Genomic DNA, 20317 nt, shown 5'->3' with positions numbered 1-20317 from the left:
GACGTAAGATATCCTGGAGCGAGACCATCCGAAAGGATTGAGAAATGAGATAGGTGTTTAGCTCCCTGAGATCTAAAATGGGGCGCCATTTCTCCAACGTCTTCTTGACCAGGAAAAACCTGGAATAGAAACCTTCCCCTTTTTCAGAAAAGGGAACCAGCTCTACAGCTCCCTTAAGGAGCATCTGATGAACTTCGAGCCGCAAGAGACCCAGATGTTTTGAAGGCATGGCAGCAGGGGGCTTGGAAGGTGGTATGTGAATAAACTCCAGTGACCCTCTTGAATGATGTTGAGCACCCAACGGTCTGATGTTATCCGTTTCCAGTTGTGGAGGTATTGAGACACCCAGCCTCCCACAGATGTTGGTGGGGAGGGGGGTACAGCAGGCAGAGCCAGAACGCCGCTTTTGCCTCTTGGAAGAATCACGTCCCTGGCGATTCTGTTTTCCTCTAGGGTTGGACCTAGAGAAAGATGAGGTTTGGCCTTGTTTCTGCTGGTAAGGTTGTCGATATGATTGAGGCGTTGATCCATTAGAAGAGTACTGTTGTTGTTGGTACGAACCTCTGTAAGAAGTAGTACTCTTTCCTCTGGCCCCCACGGAAAGGAACCTTCCGATAGTGAAGAGTACAAAGAGATCCAGCCGTCTCCGGATCCTTTTTGATGTCCTGGAGGGCATCGTCGATATGCTAGCCAAACAATGCCTCACCATCAAATGGGAGGTCCAGGATCTTGTTTTGGACCTCCGACAGGAACCATGTAGCCCTGGGCCATCTTTGGCATCGAAGAACCGCTGCACCTGCCAGCGAACGGAAAGCCGTAGTGGCAATATTCATGGCACAGTCTATCACCTCTGCCGATGTAGCTTCTCCCTCCTGCAGAGATCTTCTTGGCCTCTGCCTTGGACTCCTGGGGCAGTTGGTCCAAATATGGTGATAGATCGCACCACATTTGGCGATCATATCTGCCAAGGATCGCCAACACATTCGCTGCTCGTACCAGAAGACTTGCCATAGAGGAAAATCTCTTCCCCGCATTATCAAGTCGCCTGCCCTCTTTATCAGGAGGAGTTGTCAGGGGTGCAGAAGGATTACGTGACTTTCTCTGCGCCGCCTGCGATGTTACTGAATCCGGTTTCGGCTGACCAATCAAAGACGCTGGACTATCCTCAGGGGCCTTGTACTTCTTTTCCAGGCATGGCAAAACTGAAATCACCGTAGCCGGGTTCTTCATTGCCTTCAAACTCTCGTCCCAGACATGGCTGACAATGGGAATGGACCGGATTACTTTCCTGTAGGGCTCCTTAAGTTCATAGAGGAAGCACTCTGTTTGAACAGAAGGCATTGGAAGTTTGAATCTACTGGAGGCTCTCTCCATCAGCTTGTGAAAACCCCCAATGTCCTCCGGGGGAGAGTCCACCGGGTCCGGATTAGGTGATGCTGGGTCCAGGATCACATAATCATCCCACTCTAAACCTTGGTTAGACCTGTTGTCATCAGCCTGATCCTCATCCGAGGAATCATCTTGAACATCCTGGATCACTGGAGGTATACTTGGGCGAGGTGTCTGCGGCTGAGAAACTACCTGGGATGGTACTTTCGGAGAAAACATTGTAGAAGCAGATGGTGCAGGTACAGCCTGTACTGCAGAGAAGGAGGCAGCAGGAGGAGGAGCTTGAGAAAACCTGGCCCTATAATCCTGCAACATGCCATGAAGATCTGCCAAGAGGGAAGAAGGAACTGAAACCATCTCCTGGCCTGCGCTTTCCTGTCGACGATAGGACTGCTGGTAAGAGAACTCATGAAGGTACTTGCCCTCAGAATCAGTCTCTTGGCATTTCACTAACAATTGTGAAGGACTATGTGCATAGCCAAAAGAGTCCTGATCATCCCCATCCGAATCCTCTTCTTCTTTCTTCCTCAAGTAATAGTGCGGGAGGCAAGAGGGTAACCCTCCTTGGAGATGTCATATCCGGCGTAATCCTCTTTAAGGAAATGGTAATCCTCTCCGTCGACGAAGATGTTGTCGATAGTACCGTCGGAGATGGGGTTGCCAGAGAGACCATCATCGACGAGGCCGTCGACGGAAGATCCACCTTCGACGGTTGAATCGTCGACGACGAGATTGGTGTCGTCAACACTGCCGTCGTCGAGGCCGTCGATACTCCTGCCGTCGTCGTTGTCATCGTCGTTGTTGCTTTCATCGACGACACCGTCGTCACCGATGCCGTCGTTGACACCCTCGTCGTCGCCCCTGTCGTCGTCGATACCTTCGGCGACACTCTCGTCGTCGTCGCTGTAATCGTCGTCGAAGCTCCTGTCGACGCTGACAACACCGTCGACTAGCCCGTCAACGGTGTAACTTTCTTCACCTGGGATTTAGAAACCTTTGTCGACGGAGTCTTCTGTAGCGTGGTCGATGACTTGGAATCTTTCTCTGACTTCTCAGATGTTAGAGAAGAGTGCTTTTTAAAAGCTTTAGCAGACTCCACCACTGCTGTAGCTGTAGATAGTCCTTCCCTCTCCTTTGCACAGTGGTGAGGAGATTTGCTAGGACTCTGGCTCTCAGACTCACGGGGTGTCTTTTTGAAGCCTTAACTGGATGCTCTGAGGATGGTGAAGGGGAAGCCCTACCCCTCTTGACTGACCTTCTGGATGAGATGGCAGATGACGAATCCTCACTGTCACTTGACAGAGTTTCCTTCCTCGACTTCAGCTACTGGAGCCAAGTGAGGAGGCGACCCTTAATGGTCTCGGAGGGACTTCGTAAAGAAGGTGCAGCAGATCTTGCAGTCCGCAGACTTTTGATCAGGGTACAGGCAATAAATGTAGTCCTTATGCCTGTCCTCCACATACAGCCTTTTCTTGCCACAGGTGGAACAAGCCTTGAAAAGGGCTTTCTTCTACTTGTCAGACATTTCTAGATGAAACACCAAACAATTCTGAAAAAAAAATGCTGGAAAATATTCAATTAGAGTTGAAGTGAGCAGAGCTCAAAGGAGACTCCCTTAGCACAACGTGCGGTAGAAAATCTGAGGCTGTGAGGTTCTCTCGGGAGGGTTCTATTTGATGAGGCTGATCTGATTGGCTGTTGCTTTGCTTTGGTCTCTTTTGCAAAAAGAGGTGGATATGCTACAAAAGGAATGAGGTCTAGGCCTTTTTCTTTCTCTTTTGTACCTACTGCTATGTTATTTTATTACCGAGACTCCCATTTCGACGACGGGGAATGATACAAGCTATGGGAATTTATGAAAGTTCCAATACTGGAGTAACTGAAACTCTTCACTGCAACACAGGGCAGTACTTATTTATTTATTTTATTTAAAAGGGTTTATATAGCGCTGGCTGGACCCAAGAGCATCAGAGCGCTTTACAGGATAAGTTAAACAAAATTCAGGTCAAAATAAGGTAAGGTAGTTCAACATTGAGAGTGATTTACAGATAGGAAGTTCAAAATCAAGTAGCAAATTGAGGATATTAGATCGGGAGGACAGAGAAGAATTATATAGTAGGTCAATAGTTGGAGACAGGCGAGAGATTAAGGTATAAAATTGTGGAAAGGAGGGATGGGGTGAGTTATAAGTAGGGGGGGAGCCTGTATAAGTAATGAATAGAGTGGGAATTCAAGGCCAGAGACAGTAAGTATAATTAGGGACCCCAATATTTGTTGAGAAGGAGCAGCTTGAGGGTTTTTATGAAGCAAGGGTAAGAAGGGTTACAGCGTAGATCTTTGGGAAGAGAATGACAGATGGACGGGGAGTTACCAGAGAATGAGCGAGATTAAGTTGCTTTCTTTTTTAGCTGAGGCGGGATTTGAACAAGGGCATTAGTGCTCCTCAAAGTTCTAGCACAACCGGCTTTTTGGAGTTTATCGGATAGGTAAGAAGGGGTATTTTGGTGAAGGGCTTTGAGAGTGATGCAGGCTATCTTGTAGGTGGATCTGCCTTCGATTGGAAGAAATTTTAGGTTTTTGAGAACAGTGGAAATGTGATCGTATTGCTTACAGTCAGAGATGAGCCTGGCAGCAAGGTTGAGAACGGATTAGATAGGGGCTAGGTGGACTCTAGAGGGCCAGCGAGCGTGGCATTGCCATAGTATATTCGAGATAGGACCAGTGATTGTACAAATGATTTAAAGTCCTCAGCTGGAATGAACGGTTTCATTTTTTTTAAGGTGATGCAGTGTGAATAGAGCACCTTTTGCCGAATTTCTTATATGGGGAGTCAGATTGAGGTTCTGATCAACGCTAATGCCGAGCAGTTTAGAGCTTTAATGTCCGTGATCCAGTGTTGACTAGGGAGCAAATTGTTTGGGGAGAGAATAGGATGATTTCTGTTTTTTGGGGGTTTAGTTTGAGGTGGTTTTGAAGGAACCATAACTGAATCTTGGTCAAGGCATCATTAAGATGTAAGGTGTCATCGTGAGATTGATCTTGTAGTATAGTTGGGTGTCATCGGCGTAGAGGTGATAACTTATTTTTGCTTGTTTAAGAATAAGGGTGAGGGGTTCCATGAAAAGGTTGAAAACAGTTGGAGAAAGGATAGAGCCCTGTGGAATGCCCAAGGAGACAGGTTGAGGTTTGGAAAGGCAGCCACTGACTTTAATTTGTTGGGTTCTATTTTGGAAATAGGAGGCTAACCACTAGAGAACATCACCGTCAAAGCCGAAACAGTCTTTGAGAATGTTGAGATGGGTGACATGGTTAACAGTATCAAAGGCAGCAGAGAGGTCAAGAAGAATGAGGGAGGATTCGCCTTCGTCCAGGGACCGATGTAAGTCATCAATAATTTTGAGCATAGCTGTTTCTGTGCTGCATCCCTTTCTAAAACCTGATTGGAAAACGTCTAAGAGGTTGAATGTGTCGATGTGTTTGTCCAACTGTTTCAGGGTGCATTTTTCGAGGGCTTTGGATAGGAAGGGAAGGTTGGAGATAAGGCGCAGGTTGTTTAAGTCGTTGAGATCAACTGCTGGATTTTTGATGATGGGGGTAATTTGGCCTAGTTGGAGGGAAGCTGGAACAATGCCAGTGGTAAAGGAAGAGTTGATAATATTGGTCCATAGTGGGGCGATGATGTGTTTAAGTTCTTGTACCAAATGTGCAGGAAGAGGATCTCTGGTAGGCGAGGATGGTTTAAGCTTGGTGATGATGTTGAGAACATCCCTTTCTGATACTGGACAAAAATCACTCCAAGATGCGTTGTTTTTTAGCTGGGGGTCGGTAGGGTAAAGTTCATCGTTTTGGGAGACAGTAAGGTTCCACTCAGGCGACCAAGCATTCAGACGTATAAGATGGCTAAACAATCCTTTCCATATCCCATCCTGTGGTTTCCACTAAAGAAACAGAGTACCATGAAGTGGTGTGTCGAAAAGGAGCAAATGCCTCACTGTCCAACAGGAACTGGCTCTACGCCTGTTTGGGTGGTGGATTTGTAGCTGCGCCTGAAGAAGAACTCAAGAGGCGAGAACTGTGAGAAGAGTGATCCAGATGAAACCTACCCCCAGTTAGTACTGTTGCTGCCAATAGTCACTCGTGTGATCACCTGAATCAGTGTGCCCAGGCACATTCAACAGGACTGCGAACGCATGATCTTGGCCAGGGCAATGACACTACAAATCACACTTTGTGGGCCATGCTGACAACACCCCATCTGGAGGAGCACTGTCCGCTCTCACTACAAAACACCTGCAGGTGCTACCTGCTTCCCCAGAACAGAGTAAAGAAAAGGTACAGCAGAAAAAGGGAAAAAATACCACCAAAAATTAAGCGAGTAAACATTCACAATCACAAGCAAAGGTCAGTTCGACCTTCCAACGAACATTACTCATTCCGCCTTCCCAAGTAGGGTAAAGAGACTATTTTTATTCTGATACTTATCCAACAGGAACAGCACAGGCTGTCTCGCAGAAGCCAGGAAGTAGTATCTAAATGAAGTGTAATAAATTATATGTCTTCTGTTATCTATGTACAGCAGTGCCTTTTATGTTAATAGTAAAAGACTTTCTCCTTTATAAGAAAGTACTAGCTCCACATTGACTTATTAATTACTAAGAATGGTTTGTTGAGTTCTGAGTCTAAGTGCTCGACTTCGTTTCCCCAAAGGTCAACTTATGCTGCTAAGGGTGCGTATTTGCTTCTCAGTTTTGGGTTCAATAGTGGGGTTAAGTGCCGAGACACATATGGTAAAAGGCTCTGACTGCGATAATCTGAGCCCAGTAACCCCCGATTGTACTGGCACTTATGAAAAAATTCCCACACTAAGTCATCTGGACTGAGATAAATAAATTTACAGATCACATGACGTGGTGTCGTGAAGAGGGCAGAGTCTTTGAAGAAATTTACAGAGGCAAAACATTTCAACATTTTCTATATGTTTTATCATAGCACAGTGTGGTAAAATACCTGAGACATGGCTAACATTTAGCACCTATTTTCTGTTTTAAGCTGTATGGGATAAATAAAATTAACAATTTCAAAAAATAGATGAATATTACTTTTTCTTCAAAGATATTAGTGTGCATTTACGCAATGGAAAAAGTGTACCATGAATGTACGACGGCATAATAAGCAAATCTCTATGTGCTTTTTTTATAGTGCTTAGGTTCTGAAAAACTGTATTCAGAAAAACCCTGTCTGGATGTCTTGCATGTCATTATGGTTACCATTGAGCAACAATGTTCCTGTTCCATACTATCTGGTTTACCACTACAAATGATCGTTCTTAGCCTGCACCAAACAATTGTTAAACTCAGAAATGCAAGTTCAAGGCACGAATAGGAGAGCACCAATAGATAGGCATGGTTAGTTTCAAAGTTCACCCAGTAGAACCGCCACCAATACGTGATGGCACAGACCGGTTAAACCAGAGGCGCCATTTTGTGGAAACCAGACTTAACTGCCCATGAATAGTGCAACACTGATTGTCAGAAGATTTTAAGAACTTAAAACACCAAAAAGCTATGTTTACTTCTAAGCAAGTTCATAGCCCTCTGAACACTTCTCTGCAAGGCAGGCCAAGGAAACAGCTGTCCAAAGTGGAAAAGTTCCCAGAACTGTGAGCACCAAGTATGCTGAACTTCCTCTACACACTTTCATCTCGATATATTTACATTTAGATGATATACTGTGAATACCTTCAACTTTGTCCTTCACTCTTCTTTCCAGAGGTGGAAAGAGTGTAAATAAGAAAAAGAACTGGGGATTATAAAGCTGAGGATTAATATTATAATGAGATTTTTTTTTTTAAATCAGCTTGAAACATCAAGCATATACAAAGAACACTTGTAGTATCTCAAAATGGTCTATGAAAAGAAAACAGCTTGGTTTGACAGTCAAACGCACAACACTCAACTATAGCACTTTGGGAGGGGTGTGTCATTAAATTACATTCCCACCCACTTGTAGGGCTGCAGGGTTGTAATATAGAGAAAGGCAATAGTATTCCACATGCCCACTTGTTTTGAACAGACTTTGTCCTGGGTATGTGCTACCATCCACTTTAGGGAGGTTCGGCCCTCTTGCAGTGCAGCTCTGGATTCTGCTATAATCAGGTCGGTTATAAGCACATGATCCTTACAGACAGGCTTAACACAAGTCTAAAAGCAATGTTCATGCAAAAATACTAGTATGAATTATTTCCATCCAGATCGCTTAGTGCTGTACAGAGTAATTGGTCTTTACCATCCATCCACCCAATTGGACAACCACAGATCTGACAACTAGGCCAGCTCCCACACTAGCATCGCCTCATATAGCCATTCATTGTCAACATCCCGTACTGACATTGAAAGCAGTGAACTCTTTATCTTCATATCTATCGGCCAAATTGCCACTAATTTGTGAATGAAACATATGTTTAGGGTCATAAGTTACGTCGAAGCCGCAGAATGAGGCACATCAAATCATACATTTCTTATCCCCGGATGATTTATGTCACCCCTACGAAAGCAGCCAGAGTGCCAATGCTCGAGTAAGAATCCTGGTTTATTATGGATTATCAAGTCAGCCCATTCGGCTACAAAAACTCATTCCCTGTAATTCTTTCATGGTAGTCTTTTTGATGAGGAAGGGATTAGGAAGTTTTGGAGAAGATGGAATCAAGGAAGGGTGAGTTCAATCATTTTTTTCCGCCATGCAGACAGTATGTGTAGACAGCCAAGGCATTTCAAAATTTTCAGAGCAGCAGGGGACAATGTCCCCATGGAGAACGGGGGGAGCTGTGCTCAGAATCTGCCATGTCCTCTTACAGAGCGGTGGGGGATGCAGCAAGAGTCCAGCCGTGTCCCCGCCCCCTTATACCAATACCACTGTTTCTCCTTTCTGGACTGATTGATACAGTTTCTAGGATGGTTTCGCAGATGAAACGTGCCACTCACTGGCCATGAGGACCATGTGCCTTCATTCCACCGGGCACCTTTGGCGGGGAAAGAGGGAAAGAGAGATGCTGTGTGGCCGTGCTACGCAGTGGTATCAGAGGCTTTGGTCTCAGAGTCGCTGTCGCTTAAGTTATAACTTCTTGTTGAGTATTTGGACCTGTAGGTGCTATCAAACATGTCCCGCTCCTCATCTGATTTGTCGTAGGTATACAGTTTCCTGGAGGGTGGAGGGCTGCAGGGAAAATGAGAAACAAGAAGGTTAATCTACCTTATGAAATAAAAGAATCCAGGTACCTTGGTTGAGAATTGAAGACTGAATAACATATTGAAGGTGCTGCTCTCACCTGGGGCAGAAAGGCCTAGGTGAATTGAGGGCAACATGGTACGAGAGATTATTCAGTTTCCATTTCCTCATCGTTCAACAAACTATTTTATCACAGCATTAATTTATATCACTGTTATTAAGGTACTTTTCTTAACATAGTGCTGTTCGGGAAAGAAATTAGTTCAGTGCTAGACAATCCATGCAGCTATCACCAGTGGAACTGCAACCTTTAGAATACGCAAACTTGAAATGCAAAGTGGCTATTGTTACGGAAAGAAATGAGTTCAATGCTAGACAATCCATGCAGCTATCAGCAGTGGAACAGCATCCTTAAAAATACGCAAACTTGAAATGCTAAGCGGCTATTATTCAGGGGACTCTAGAACCACGTGGAGGGAAATTCTGTCGACCAAGGTGAAGGGAATCCAAGCTTGGATCAGAGGAAGCCCATATGCATCACCATCTCAACTTACTATGGCAGTATGGCTGTCACCACGCGTGTCTACTATGCTGGCAAAACCATGCCTATACGTGCCATCGACACCCCCACCTTAACCAATGCAGTGTAGGGGTGCCCACAGAGCTCTGGCTGTGAACCTCGATGCCGTCGAGAACCTCCACTCCTGGGGGCCGGGGCCCACACACTGCGGTAGTGATATAGTTCAATTGTTGCCTCAAGTGTACCCCCATATTTAGTATGGGGTATTCACAAAGGTCTCTGTCCTGAGCTCAAGCACTCCTTGCCATTTCAGTGTTTGATACTTTTAGTTTTAATGTGGGAAGAGCTCATTGTGGTCTCGTCATTTCTCTTCCCAAATACCTACAGTTAGCATCCCAATATGGATGTATATCCTAAACTGATGCCAAAGCCCATGATACAAACACATTATACTGTTTTTCAGTGACTCCTACCGCCCTTTTTCAGCTTCCTACTTTCATCGGTTCCTGCTAACATTCGTTCAGTGGTAGCGCATCCGCCTGTCTCCACTCCCAGGCTCCCGCCTGTCTCCACTCCCAGGCTCCCGCCTGTTCCCACTCCCAGGCACGTGCTCGCGATCCGAAATGCCCAGCATGACCAGAGATGCCCAAGTACAAATAAACTCTGCTGGAACCCATCAGCTGCCAGCGAGCAGGGCATCTGCCTTTCAGTGCTTCATCTCTGTGGTCTTTGTTGCTGCTTCTGAAGCTCACCACGGAATACGAAGGCTGCCAGGCGTCTGCGCGCTCCCTGCCGAGGCGCGCATCTGGACCATACCAGCGTGCCCAAGGCCTGTACGCTTCCTCAGAGGGGCAGATCTAGGCAGTAGCCGCACCACACTCCACTCACTTCCCACACTGGGTGGAGTCTGTCTCGAGGAGGAATAAAGTTTTAAAAAGGAGTAAATAAACTATTCATAGTGCACTGCGCGGTGTTTGAGCCTATATACCAGAAGTACATCTGTGCTGTGAAGTATCATGCAGAAATTCAGCTGAGGTGGGTTTTTAATGATGATGAAGAAATGCTATTTGTGAAGGACATTAAACACCCACAGGCTTCTTAGCAACTTGCACGGCTACTGCAGAGAAGCACTGCACAGATAGTATCACTGAAGAGGCTGAAGGCTGGAAATGAGAGGCCTTAAAAGAGACCACCTTAGTCGGTAAAGGGGATCTGCTCTCCTTGCTTGGCACAACTTTCTTTTCACACACACATCACTCAGCACATGCCAGCATCGGTTAAGCATCATGTACATATCATATTCTTGCCTGAAGCTAGAAGCTGCTGTTTAAGCCATATCTGGTCAATCACAGTTTGACAGCTCGCCATGCATGTGGGCGTTCAATATGCAGGCCTCATGGACTTCAGAAGGCGACACCAAGCACAATGCAGCTCACATATCTATTTCAGAGCAGAGCTCTCTCTTGACATCCCTCAGGAGTCTGAGCGCTAACTGATGGAAAGTAGCTCCCCTTTTAATACAAAGCCCCGATGGATGTCGCTTAACGCAAAATGATGGGGTTCCCTGAAAAATGTGATGAGGGGCCCCTGAGTCTCCTATATCACACAGATACTCACTGACCTTGGGCTGAATGGGTTCCCCATGAAGGGTTGCAGGGTACCCTGCACTGCAGGGACCTGTGTTGCGCCCCTGGGTACAACCTTCTGAGTAGGAGGGACATCTTATGACTGACAGCAGCCCTCGGGTCAATCAATCTACCTCTGCTATAGGACCAGCTCCTCTCGCTCATATTCCATCAACCCAAGCCCTGGCCCAATCAAGCAGCACCTTTTCAGCAACAATCAGGAAACTCGGCCACAACGTTTACCTTTTAGTTTCCTGAGTAAATATTGTGGATAGAAATAATAATAACGTGTCTATGTGCTAAAACAAGTCCTAAGAGCATCCAGCAACATCTCGGAAGACCTTCCCTTAGCTTAGACGCACTAAAAAAGAAAAAAGATCCGTGGAGTAGCAAAGGTGGTAGTGACCTTAATGAAAGCAAGAAAAATGCCAGCACCTTCTGGATGAATATTAAATGATAATCATAATTAGGGTACAGTGGGCCATCAGACACCCGGGTCCTGGTAACATTGCAAATGTTGCACTAAAGGTAGATAAACCCCTGAAAACGTTGTTTTCATTCAGAGATTTTTCAATCTCCACCAGTAATAAATATAAAGCCAACCAGTGTATTTAGATTTAAAAAAAAGATTTGATATCGAGAGACCAAGAAAAATTACTAGACCCATCGGCATGTATACCATGGCGATGAAATCCGACGTCTTAGAGCAATCGTAATCACAACTCAAAATACAACAGATGTTACTATAAAATATTTATTTTATTGACCCTAGTGGATGACGGGCAGAAACAGCCTCGATATATGTAGCAGTTGCATTAACCCAATGAGCTGTCCTACCATCTACCCTGCGTACGATGCAACTCTCACCACAATCGTTTACTGTTCTAACCAAGAAAGTTAGTATGACTATTTGTCCTTAAATGCAACTCCTTGCTTCACCCACCCATGGCTGTCCACATCACTCGCTGCAGAAGCAAGCCCCTCACAGTATCTGCCATTTAGTGCAGTATTATACCTCTATTTGTACTTTGTACGCTTTTGTAACAACAAATGTCACTTTTTAGGGCTCGCCTGCTGATGCGCTTCAGCGCATAGCTGGCGAAGCTCTATAGGGGCTTATCCAGTGTTTATCCACTGGCGATTCCACTGGCGATTCCTTCAAGTGCATGTGCTTTTTAGGTCATTGCGCTTGCGCAAGCCCTAAAAAGCGCGTGCACAATGCCACCAGCCGCCTGCCTGCCTGCCTCGCATTACCACATCAAAGGCAGCCCTCCGAGCGCATTTCTCACCCCCTAATTATTCACGGCCGGCCGGCAGGCACATCAAAGGCTGCTGCTGCCGTGACTCGCATTTCTCCTCCCTCCTCCCCTATCACTGCCCAGGCCGGCCGTACTTTCTCTTTACAAGGGCGCCCATTCCTGAATCACTTGAAATCTCTCCACATTATTTGCATTTTGTTAATTAAAAAAATTAACTTCAACACAGCGTTGCACATTTTTCTCGACTTCGGAAGGATGAGTCCCAATCTCATTTGTACAAAGTGTTGTAATGGGATTATTGGAGAGTTAGAGAAACGTGCTCACAAGTTACATTTTTATGCAAATCATCTGAGTAAATAAACAATAGCATGGTGCCGTTTGCGTCCTTGACTTGATCTGGTTTTTATTTTTATTTTGCTATTATTCTCACAAAGGCTAAGAAGGTCTGCCTACTTTAGTATTAAGTGCTATACGTCGCATAAGCAACAGCTAACCATTCACTCACCCACGCAACGCCACTCACCCATGCAACGCCACTCACCCACGCAACGCCACTCACCCACGCAACGCCACTCACCCACGCAACACCACTCACACACGCAACGCCACTCACACACGCAACGCCACTCACACACGCAACGCCACTCACACACGCAACGCCACACACGCAACGCCACACACACATGCAACGCCACACACACATGCAACGCCACACACACATGCAACGCCACTCACACATGCAACGCCACTCACACATGCAACGCCACTCACACATGCAACGCCACTCAACCACGCAACGCCACTCACACACGCAACGCCACTCAACCACGCAACGCCACTCACCCACGCAACGCCACTCAGCCACGCAACGCCACTCAGCCACGCAACGCCACTCAGCCACGCAACGCCACTCACACACGCAACGCCACTCACACACGCAACGCCACTCACACACGCAACGCCACTCACACACGCAACGCCACTCACACACGCAACGCCACACACACACGCAACGCCACACACACACGCAACGCCACACACACACGCAACGCCACACACACACGCAACGCCACTCACACACGCAACGCCACTCACCCACGCAACGCCACTCACCCACGCAACGCCACTCACCCACGCAACGCCACTCACCCACGCAACGCCACTCACCCACGCAACGCCACTCACCCACGCAACGCCACTCACCCACGCAACGCCACACACACACGCAACGCCACACACACACGCAACGCCACACACACACGCAACGCCACACACACACGCAACGCCACTCACACACGCAACGCCACTCACACACGCAACGCCACTCACACACGCAACGCCACTCACACACGCAACGCCACTCACACACGCAACGCCACTCACACACGCAACGCCACTCACCCACGCAACGCCACTCACCCACGCAACGCCACTCACCCACGCAACGCCACTCACCCACGCAACGCCACTCACCCACGCAACGCCACTCACCCACGCAACGCCACTCACCCACGCAACGCCACACACACACGCAACGCCACACACACACGCAACGCCACACACACACGCAACGCCACACACACACGCAACGCCACTCACCCACGCAACGCCACTCACCCACGCAACGCCACTCACCCACGCAACGCCACTCACCCACGCAACGCCACTCACCCACGCAACGCCACTCACCCACGCAACGCCACTCAGCCACGCAACGCCACTCAGCCACGCAACGCCACTCAGCCACGCAACGCCGCTCAGCCACGCAACGCCGCTCATCCACGCAACGCCGCTCACCCACGCAACGCCACACACCCACGCAACGCCACTCACCCACGCAACGCCACTCACCCACGCAACGCCACTCACCCACGCAACGCCACTCATCCACGCAACGCCACTCATCTATATGCAAAACGAAAAATGTCAAACTCTTCTATTGCGAGACCTATTGCATTTTCAATGCTTGTTTCCTCTTGTAACGTATCATTTGCTACCCTTGTATTTTGTTTGCTCGAAACATGCACAATTGTCACTATTGCCTAATGTAACGTAACGTTTGCTTTTGTAACATGCTCACTTGTACTTTTCCTCATGTTTCACTACTGTTCCTATTGTGAAGCGCTCTGACACCTTCGGGTAAAGTCCGCACACTATATAAAAACGCATAAATAAATAAATAAAGACAGGCGGGTGGAGGCGGGTGGAGGCAGGAGGGCTCAATCTTCGGTCACGGCATAAGTCGCGGGGCAAGGCCGTGCTGCCAAAAAGAGGAAAGGTGACACACAAAGACAACACTGCGAACTACCACAAATACCCAGTTTGTATATTTAATATTATATAGCTCTTAAATCTGGGAGCGGGTAGATTTCGGGAGGGGGGATGAAGGGGAGTGTGTGGCGTCAGGGGTGTACCAGTGGTGCTGGTACATTTTTTGTGGGGGTGCGCCTCCTCCCTAATGGAATAGGGGATATGCATCTTTGAAGATACAAAAACTGCTGCCTGAAGGCAACATTCGATTGCGCCTTCATTGTTCATACGCCATCTAAACTCTTTCAAGTTTTGTGGGGGTGCTGCAGCGCCACTATAGCAGGCTAAACAGGAGGTCCTAATGCACAGCCCCTACCTATACAAGAAGCTTGTCCAGGCACAACCGCCCCTGGCAAAGTGCCCGGCCGCCCCCCCTACTCGGGGGAGGGGGGGTTTGGAGGTGCCACCGAGCTCTGCCGAGCTCTCCCGGAAGACAGGATGATTTGTGTCACCACATATTGCAGCAAGAGCAACGAGATACGCAAAATAATCAACAAACATTGGAGCATCATATCAGATGTGATTGAAGCACCAAACCCTCCAATACATGCTTTTAAAAAAGCTAAAAGCATCAGAGACCTTGTGGTCCATTCTATGCTGGACACCCCACCGGCTCCAACCATACAAACAATGTGGAATCTACCTACTATAGTTGGTAATTACAAATGCAGCAGCTGTAAGGCCTGTACACTCTGCATAGAAACAAAGGCTATTACGCATAACAATATTACCATCAATTTGAAAACACTAACAAACTGCAATAGTAATGGAGTGATCTACGCTATTTTCTGCCCATGCGGTCTGATCTATATAGGCCAAACCAAGCAGAAAATTAAAAACAGGATACTGCAACACTGTAGTAGAATAAGATGCCAAACGATGGGGGCGCCCCTAGTAGACCATTTTCTGGCAAAGACCCATACACCTGAATCTATCAAATGGGTGGTCATTGAAAGAATCACACTGGGACCCAGGGGCGGCGATCTGAACTCCATAATGAACCTAAGAGAATGTAAATGGATGCAGCTATTTGACTCTGTACAAAATGGGCTGAATGAGATAGATGCCACCTTTTCTCAAATGGCTCTAATTAACTGTGACTAATCTATGGTCTATAAATGTATCAATACAGATCCCTTCGGTGTATGTATAGTACTAAATTGAACACATATAGGTATGCCATGTAATAATTAACACAGTTTTCTGTATGTATAACAAACTGAGTTCATCTAATCATCCAATGTATAGTACTCATTTTTCATCTTGCACTAATGATTATGCAATGAACATTTGATTGTTACAATCCATTTTAGATACACCAAGTACTTCCTCTAATATGCCGTTCTTGCTCCGAAAACGCCTGAATTTTGATTTTGACTGCAAACTGATTTCCCAACTCAGACCCTGGGAGTCTAGCAGGCTCCCGACGTAACTTTGCACACACTCCCTAACGGAGATGTGGCTGTCCGCATTTGATTGGTCGAATGGGGCGAGCCTCCAGGAAGTATTCAGCGTCTGCAGCTCGCGGCTCGATCACTCGCGGCCCGGCAGCGCTGATGAAAGTACTCGCTCCAATGCGGCCCTGATGGTAAGCGGCAATCACTTTTATCTAATGGGAATTCTACACGCCCAAAGCATTTTTAGACACAACCGGCCATGACTTGCTCGGCGTAATGTCCTATGGAGGCTTTATTTAATCACCCGATTAGATGCCAATTCCGGGACCCTTAGGTTTACTAGGACTTTTACGATTGTTTTACAATAAGCCCTTTCACAAGTCTTAAACTTTGGCTGCTTTGCAAGCATCATTCACATTCCCGCTGATTTAACCAGCTTAGAATCAGGTCCTTCTATTACACTAGGACTCGCTCTCACAAAACGAACCTTTGTCTTTTTAACCTCCAGCAAACAAGTGAACTAAAAGATTAACTTACGAATCTGGAGAAGTGATGAGACGGATATGAAAATAATATACCGATCAATTGGAAAGCCCCAGATGTCCCAGTAAGTGCCCCTTTTGTTATTCCCCCGAGCATAAATCAGATAGGGTTACATAATCAACCCGATACCTAAACCTACATTTTAAAAAAAAACCTCTTAGGTCACTCTCAGCCACAGAGGAACCGATGATAGTCCAACTGTAACGGCCACTGGATGGCCCAACAATAAGTAAGAAATTCCGCTTTTTAGTCGATGAGTTACAGTACAACTGTGCTCTACACTTCAGTTTTGATACATTCCAATTTTAACATTGTATCACTTATAGGCGCTCCTGCACCTTAAAGTCCTGAAGAAGACCCCAGCATGAGGCTTCAATCAACCCTTAATCCAGGGGTCGAAACGTAGACCGGATTGCATTTTCTCTCTTAATATAGGAAGCAACCTATGGATAAATACAGATCCTATGTTAAAGAGCTAGTTGGAACTAATGAACAAAATTAGTCAGTAAAGGTTGCATTGAATATCACCGTGATTGTAACATCGTCACAACATCCTTTACCCAGTCCTCACCTTTACCCAACCACACCCATCCCACCTAACTGTCTCTTTTCCTTGTCACTTTGAGCGCGTTGAAATGTTATTATATAGAGAATATATGTGCATCTACTACGAAAGTTCTTATATTCATTTCACTGAGATTGATGTCCTTCAGTGTGTGTTTGACCTAATGAAGTAATTTGGTCTTTCTTTATCTTAATTTTTATGACATGTGATAACATATCTGAATAAATGTTTTTGTACTGCACAGAAGAAACATAATTTATTATTCGCAAAGGTTTCTATGATATATTCTTTGTTATGATCAATAGACTCTGACCACTGCATATATACCTACCTTAACTGACCCAGGTCAGAGAGTTCTTAGGGTATACCCCATTGTAAACTCACGAGCTCTTTGCCAGGGCCGGTTTTGGCCGATTTTGCAGCTTGCTGCAAAAACGGCCCTGTAACAAAAACGGCCCCCCAGGGGCCCAAAACTGGCCCCCACCCGTGCGGCGCACCGGGGGATTGCCCGGTGCCCGTTATGGCCAGTCCGGTCCTGGGCCTGCATCATCCGAGCAGCCAAGGAAGGGGAAATGATCGATAGGTTTGTCTGGTTAGTTTCGTTCATTAACATGCAGGAGTCCGTCTGCAGCTCGCGCCTCAATGCGAGCCTCCCCCGCTGGCCCTATCGGCGTCTCGTTTTCACAAGCTGTCACTTCTGTTTATCTGCGGGCCCACCGCGTCTCTTGCTTCTGTGCTTGGAGCCGGGAGTGCAGGCTCACCTCGCAGACCATCTCTCACAGGTGTTGAGGCACCAAGGGCCGCTGTTACCACGTGTGAAGCGTGGACCCCCTCTTGATGCACGCGCTTTGTTTCTGCAGTGAAAGGCGCAGACCTTGGGCTTTTCACCAGATGATGTGATCCAGGCCCGGTTCTAACTGGGGGGCCAGGTGGCCCAAACGTGACCTTTGGCCCACCCAGTCACAGAAGAAGAGGCCATGAGGAAGCCACCTAATATTTGCTTCCTCCATCATATCTTCGGAAAGTTGTACAGCTTTTTCACGATCTTTAAAGCTGAAATTGGGTGGTGTGGTTTGGGGGTATAGGTGGGCGAGCTAACAAATTAACAGGGAGAGCCCCAGAGCTGAGTTAAGGCTCTGTCTTGGCTCTTAGAGCCCATTCAAGAGCCAAGTCCTGAAAATGTTTGCTATGTTGAACATGCCTCACCCACCAAAAGGTCCCTTGGTGGCATGCTTCATCATCATGTTTTCCCCACCCCTCTGCGGAACGGGCGTGCTACGATCGACAATGACGTGGGAGCACTTATTTGTGAAGTGATATTAGGTGTGATATGAGAGTGGAAGGGCCTGAGTGGATATAGTGGGATTAAACAATACCTGGCTGTGTGGAAACTAAATTTTAATACTCCTTTGGCTGGTATTATTAAAAGCGGGGAGTGGAGATTTGTATGCTGCAATGGACTCCTACCTCCCTAGTCTACATGTTTCAAAGCCATCCCCGACTTCCCTTCAGGACCAAAAAGTGATCCCTGTACCACTCTATGTTAGAAAACAACCTTGTGGTTTTGTCTGCCCAATTTTGCAGATTTTAGCGCATACAGAAAAGTATGATCATACACGTTTTAGTAACTAATGTTACCAAACTATAGCCCCATGAGCTTAATCGGAGACACGGGGAGGCATTGCTAGGGTGCTAGAGCATCTTTGATAACTGTGTGACTACAAGCGCTTCTCCCCTCCCATGCAAAAGCTCATGGGGCAGATAAGACTAAAGGTAAGACTGATGACAGTGCCCCAAAGAAATTCTCTTAAATGGGGGTGGCCATGCAACTAGAGACACACCTAGCACCCACAGATAAAGAAAACAATATGGAAAAGACAAGTTACTACTACATATTGAGTTGTAAATTAAGGAGGGATCAAAAGAAGAAGCGTGGGAACTATTGTGTAGACCTAGAGTACCCACCAACATTGACATACGCTTTTCTCATATATGCTAGCTTATATTGCGAAAAGTTTCCAGAACGATCAGTATCCTTTTTAAAATACATTGATACCATCAGAAAAGCACAGAGAGACTTTGAGAGTATGGCCAGCTTTCATTATGAAGAAGAGTTTCAGGCTAGATTAGGGGCAAAACCAGACAAACAATGGAGGGAAGTGAGCAACAAATGCTGGCTGCAATGGGTGTCTCCTATGCAAATCCAGACAGCGCTGCATATAGCCAGTGGGTTAGCAGTACCATACCACCCCTTTCTGGTACATCCCACCCTGGTGTGTGTGTGTGTGTGTGTATGTGTGTTGGGGGGAAGGGGTTCTTGGGGGAAGAGGCCAAGATTTTACCAGGAGCCTACTGGGAATTTAACAGGGGATATTGTGCAAAATATCCATGTAGATATAAACATTAGTGCACAAAATGTAGGGGGAAACGTGGTGTTGCAATTTTCAGGGAACAAGCGAATGAATGTTGGGCAACTTGGTCAAGCCAGAGAGCAAGGTGGACAGTGGCAACCTGGAAACAAGGGCTTCTATGCTAATTAATATCAAAACACTAGCTTTATGGCTGGAGTTTTATCCTAGCAGAAACTATGCACTAATTTGGAAAAGGGGTTTCACAGAAGGCTTAAGATTGAGGTACCAAGGGCCACATCAGAGACATTTTGCAGACAATTTTAAGTCAGCCAAAGAAATGCCACAAATAGAAAAACAAAAAATTCACAGAGAGGAGGATGGCGGGTCCTTTGATTATTGGTCGTTGCAGGTTCTTATGGTCTCCCCAGTAGGTGTGGTTCCCAAGAAGTCAGTGGGTGAGTTTTGCATGTTGCATCATTTCTCATGACCTGAAGGCTCCTCTGCGAATGATTTAATTGCCAAAGAAGATACTACAGTACAATTTGCATCAATACATGTAGCAATAGTTATGGTGAGACAATGTGGTCAAGGATTGGAGTTAGCAAAATGTGATATAAATCAGCCTTTCAGCTGCTCCCGGTACAGCCACAAGATTTCGCTCTATTGGGTATATAGTTTGATGGACAACTTTATGTGGATACTGTGTTACCAATGGTTTGTGCTGTATCGTGTACGTTCTTTGAAATGTTCAGTACTTTTTTGCAATGGTATTTCACAGAGAAGTCTGGCCATGAATTGATGACTCATTATCTTGATGACTTTTTATTTGTTGGTGCCAAAGAGACAGGAGTGTGCTGTAGGCCATTGAAGGTGTTTCAGGCAGTAGCAAAGGATCTAGGAGTACCCCTTGCCCCAGAGAAAACAGAGGGCTCTAGTAGCCCGAGCTGGACACAATTGTGATGGAAGCCAGATTACCACAAAGTAAGACTGAAAAAGTGTTTGGATTTAACAAGTCAAAAATTGCAGTTGAGACAAGTGCAATGTCTGTCCAATCATCTTAATTTTGCATGCTCGGTGGTGAGCGCAACAAGAGCCTTTTGTAGGCTAGGTTTTGCAGTGTCTGGTGAGAAAATA

General features: G+C 46.4%; 1 protein-coding gene across 19 annotated transcripts in view; it reads right to left on the bottom strand.

Annotated features, from left to right (window-relative positions):
• Positions 1-7959: 7959 nt before the first annotated feature.
• MYO18A (myosin XVIIIA) overlaps positions 7960-20317 on the bottom strand; it is an 864705-nt gene continuing 852347 nt past the window's right edge. For 16 of the 19 annotated variants that reach the window (XM_078680070.1, XM_078680063.1, XM_078680062.1 and 13 more), the window contains one exon: positions 8464-8601. Coding sequence is in view for 3 of the 19 variants with exons in the window: in XM_078680078.1 (XP_078536204.1) it covers positions 8451-8601 (151 nt within the window). In the remaining 16 variants the exon portion in view is untranslated. Of the gene's footprint in view, positions 8602-20317 lie in introns of all 19 variants that reach the window. The other 3 variants (XM_078680078.1, XM_078680075.1, XM_078680076.1) reach the window with 1 other exon arrangement.

The sequence above is a fragment of the Lissotriton helveticus genome, chromosome 3_1 (assembly GCF_964261635.1).
Source record: "Lissotriton helveticus chromosome 3_1, aLisHel1.1, whole genome shotgun sequence".
Classification (NCBI taxonomy): Eukaryota; Metazoa; Chordata; class Amphibia; order Caudata; family Salamandridae; genus Lissotriton; species Lissotriton helveticus.
This window is presented reverse-complemented; position numbering and strand designations above follow the sequence as displayed.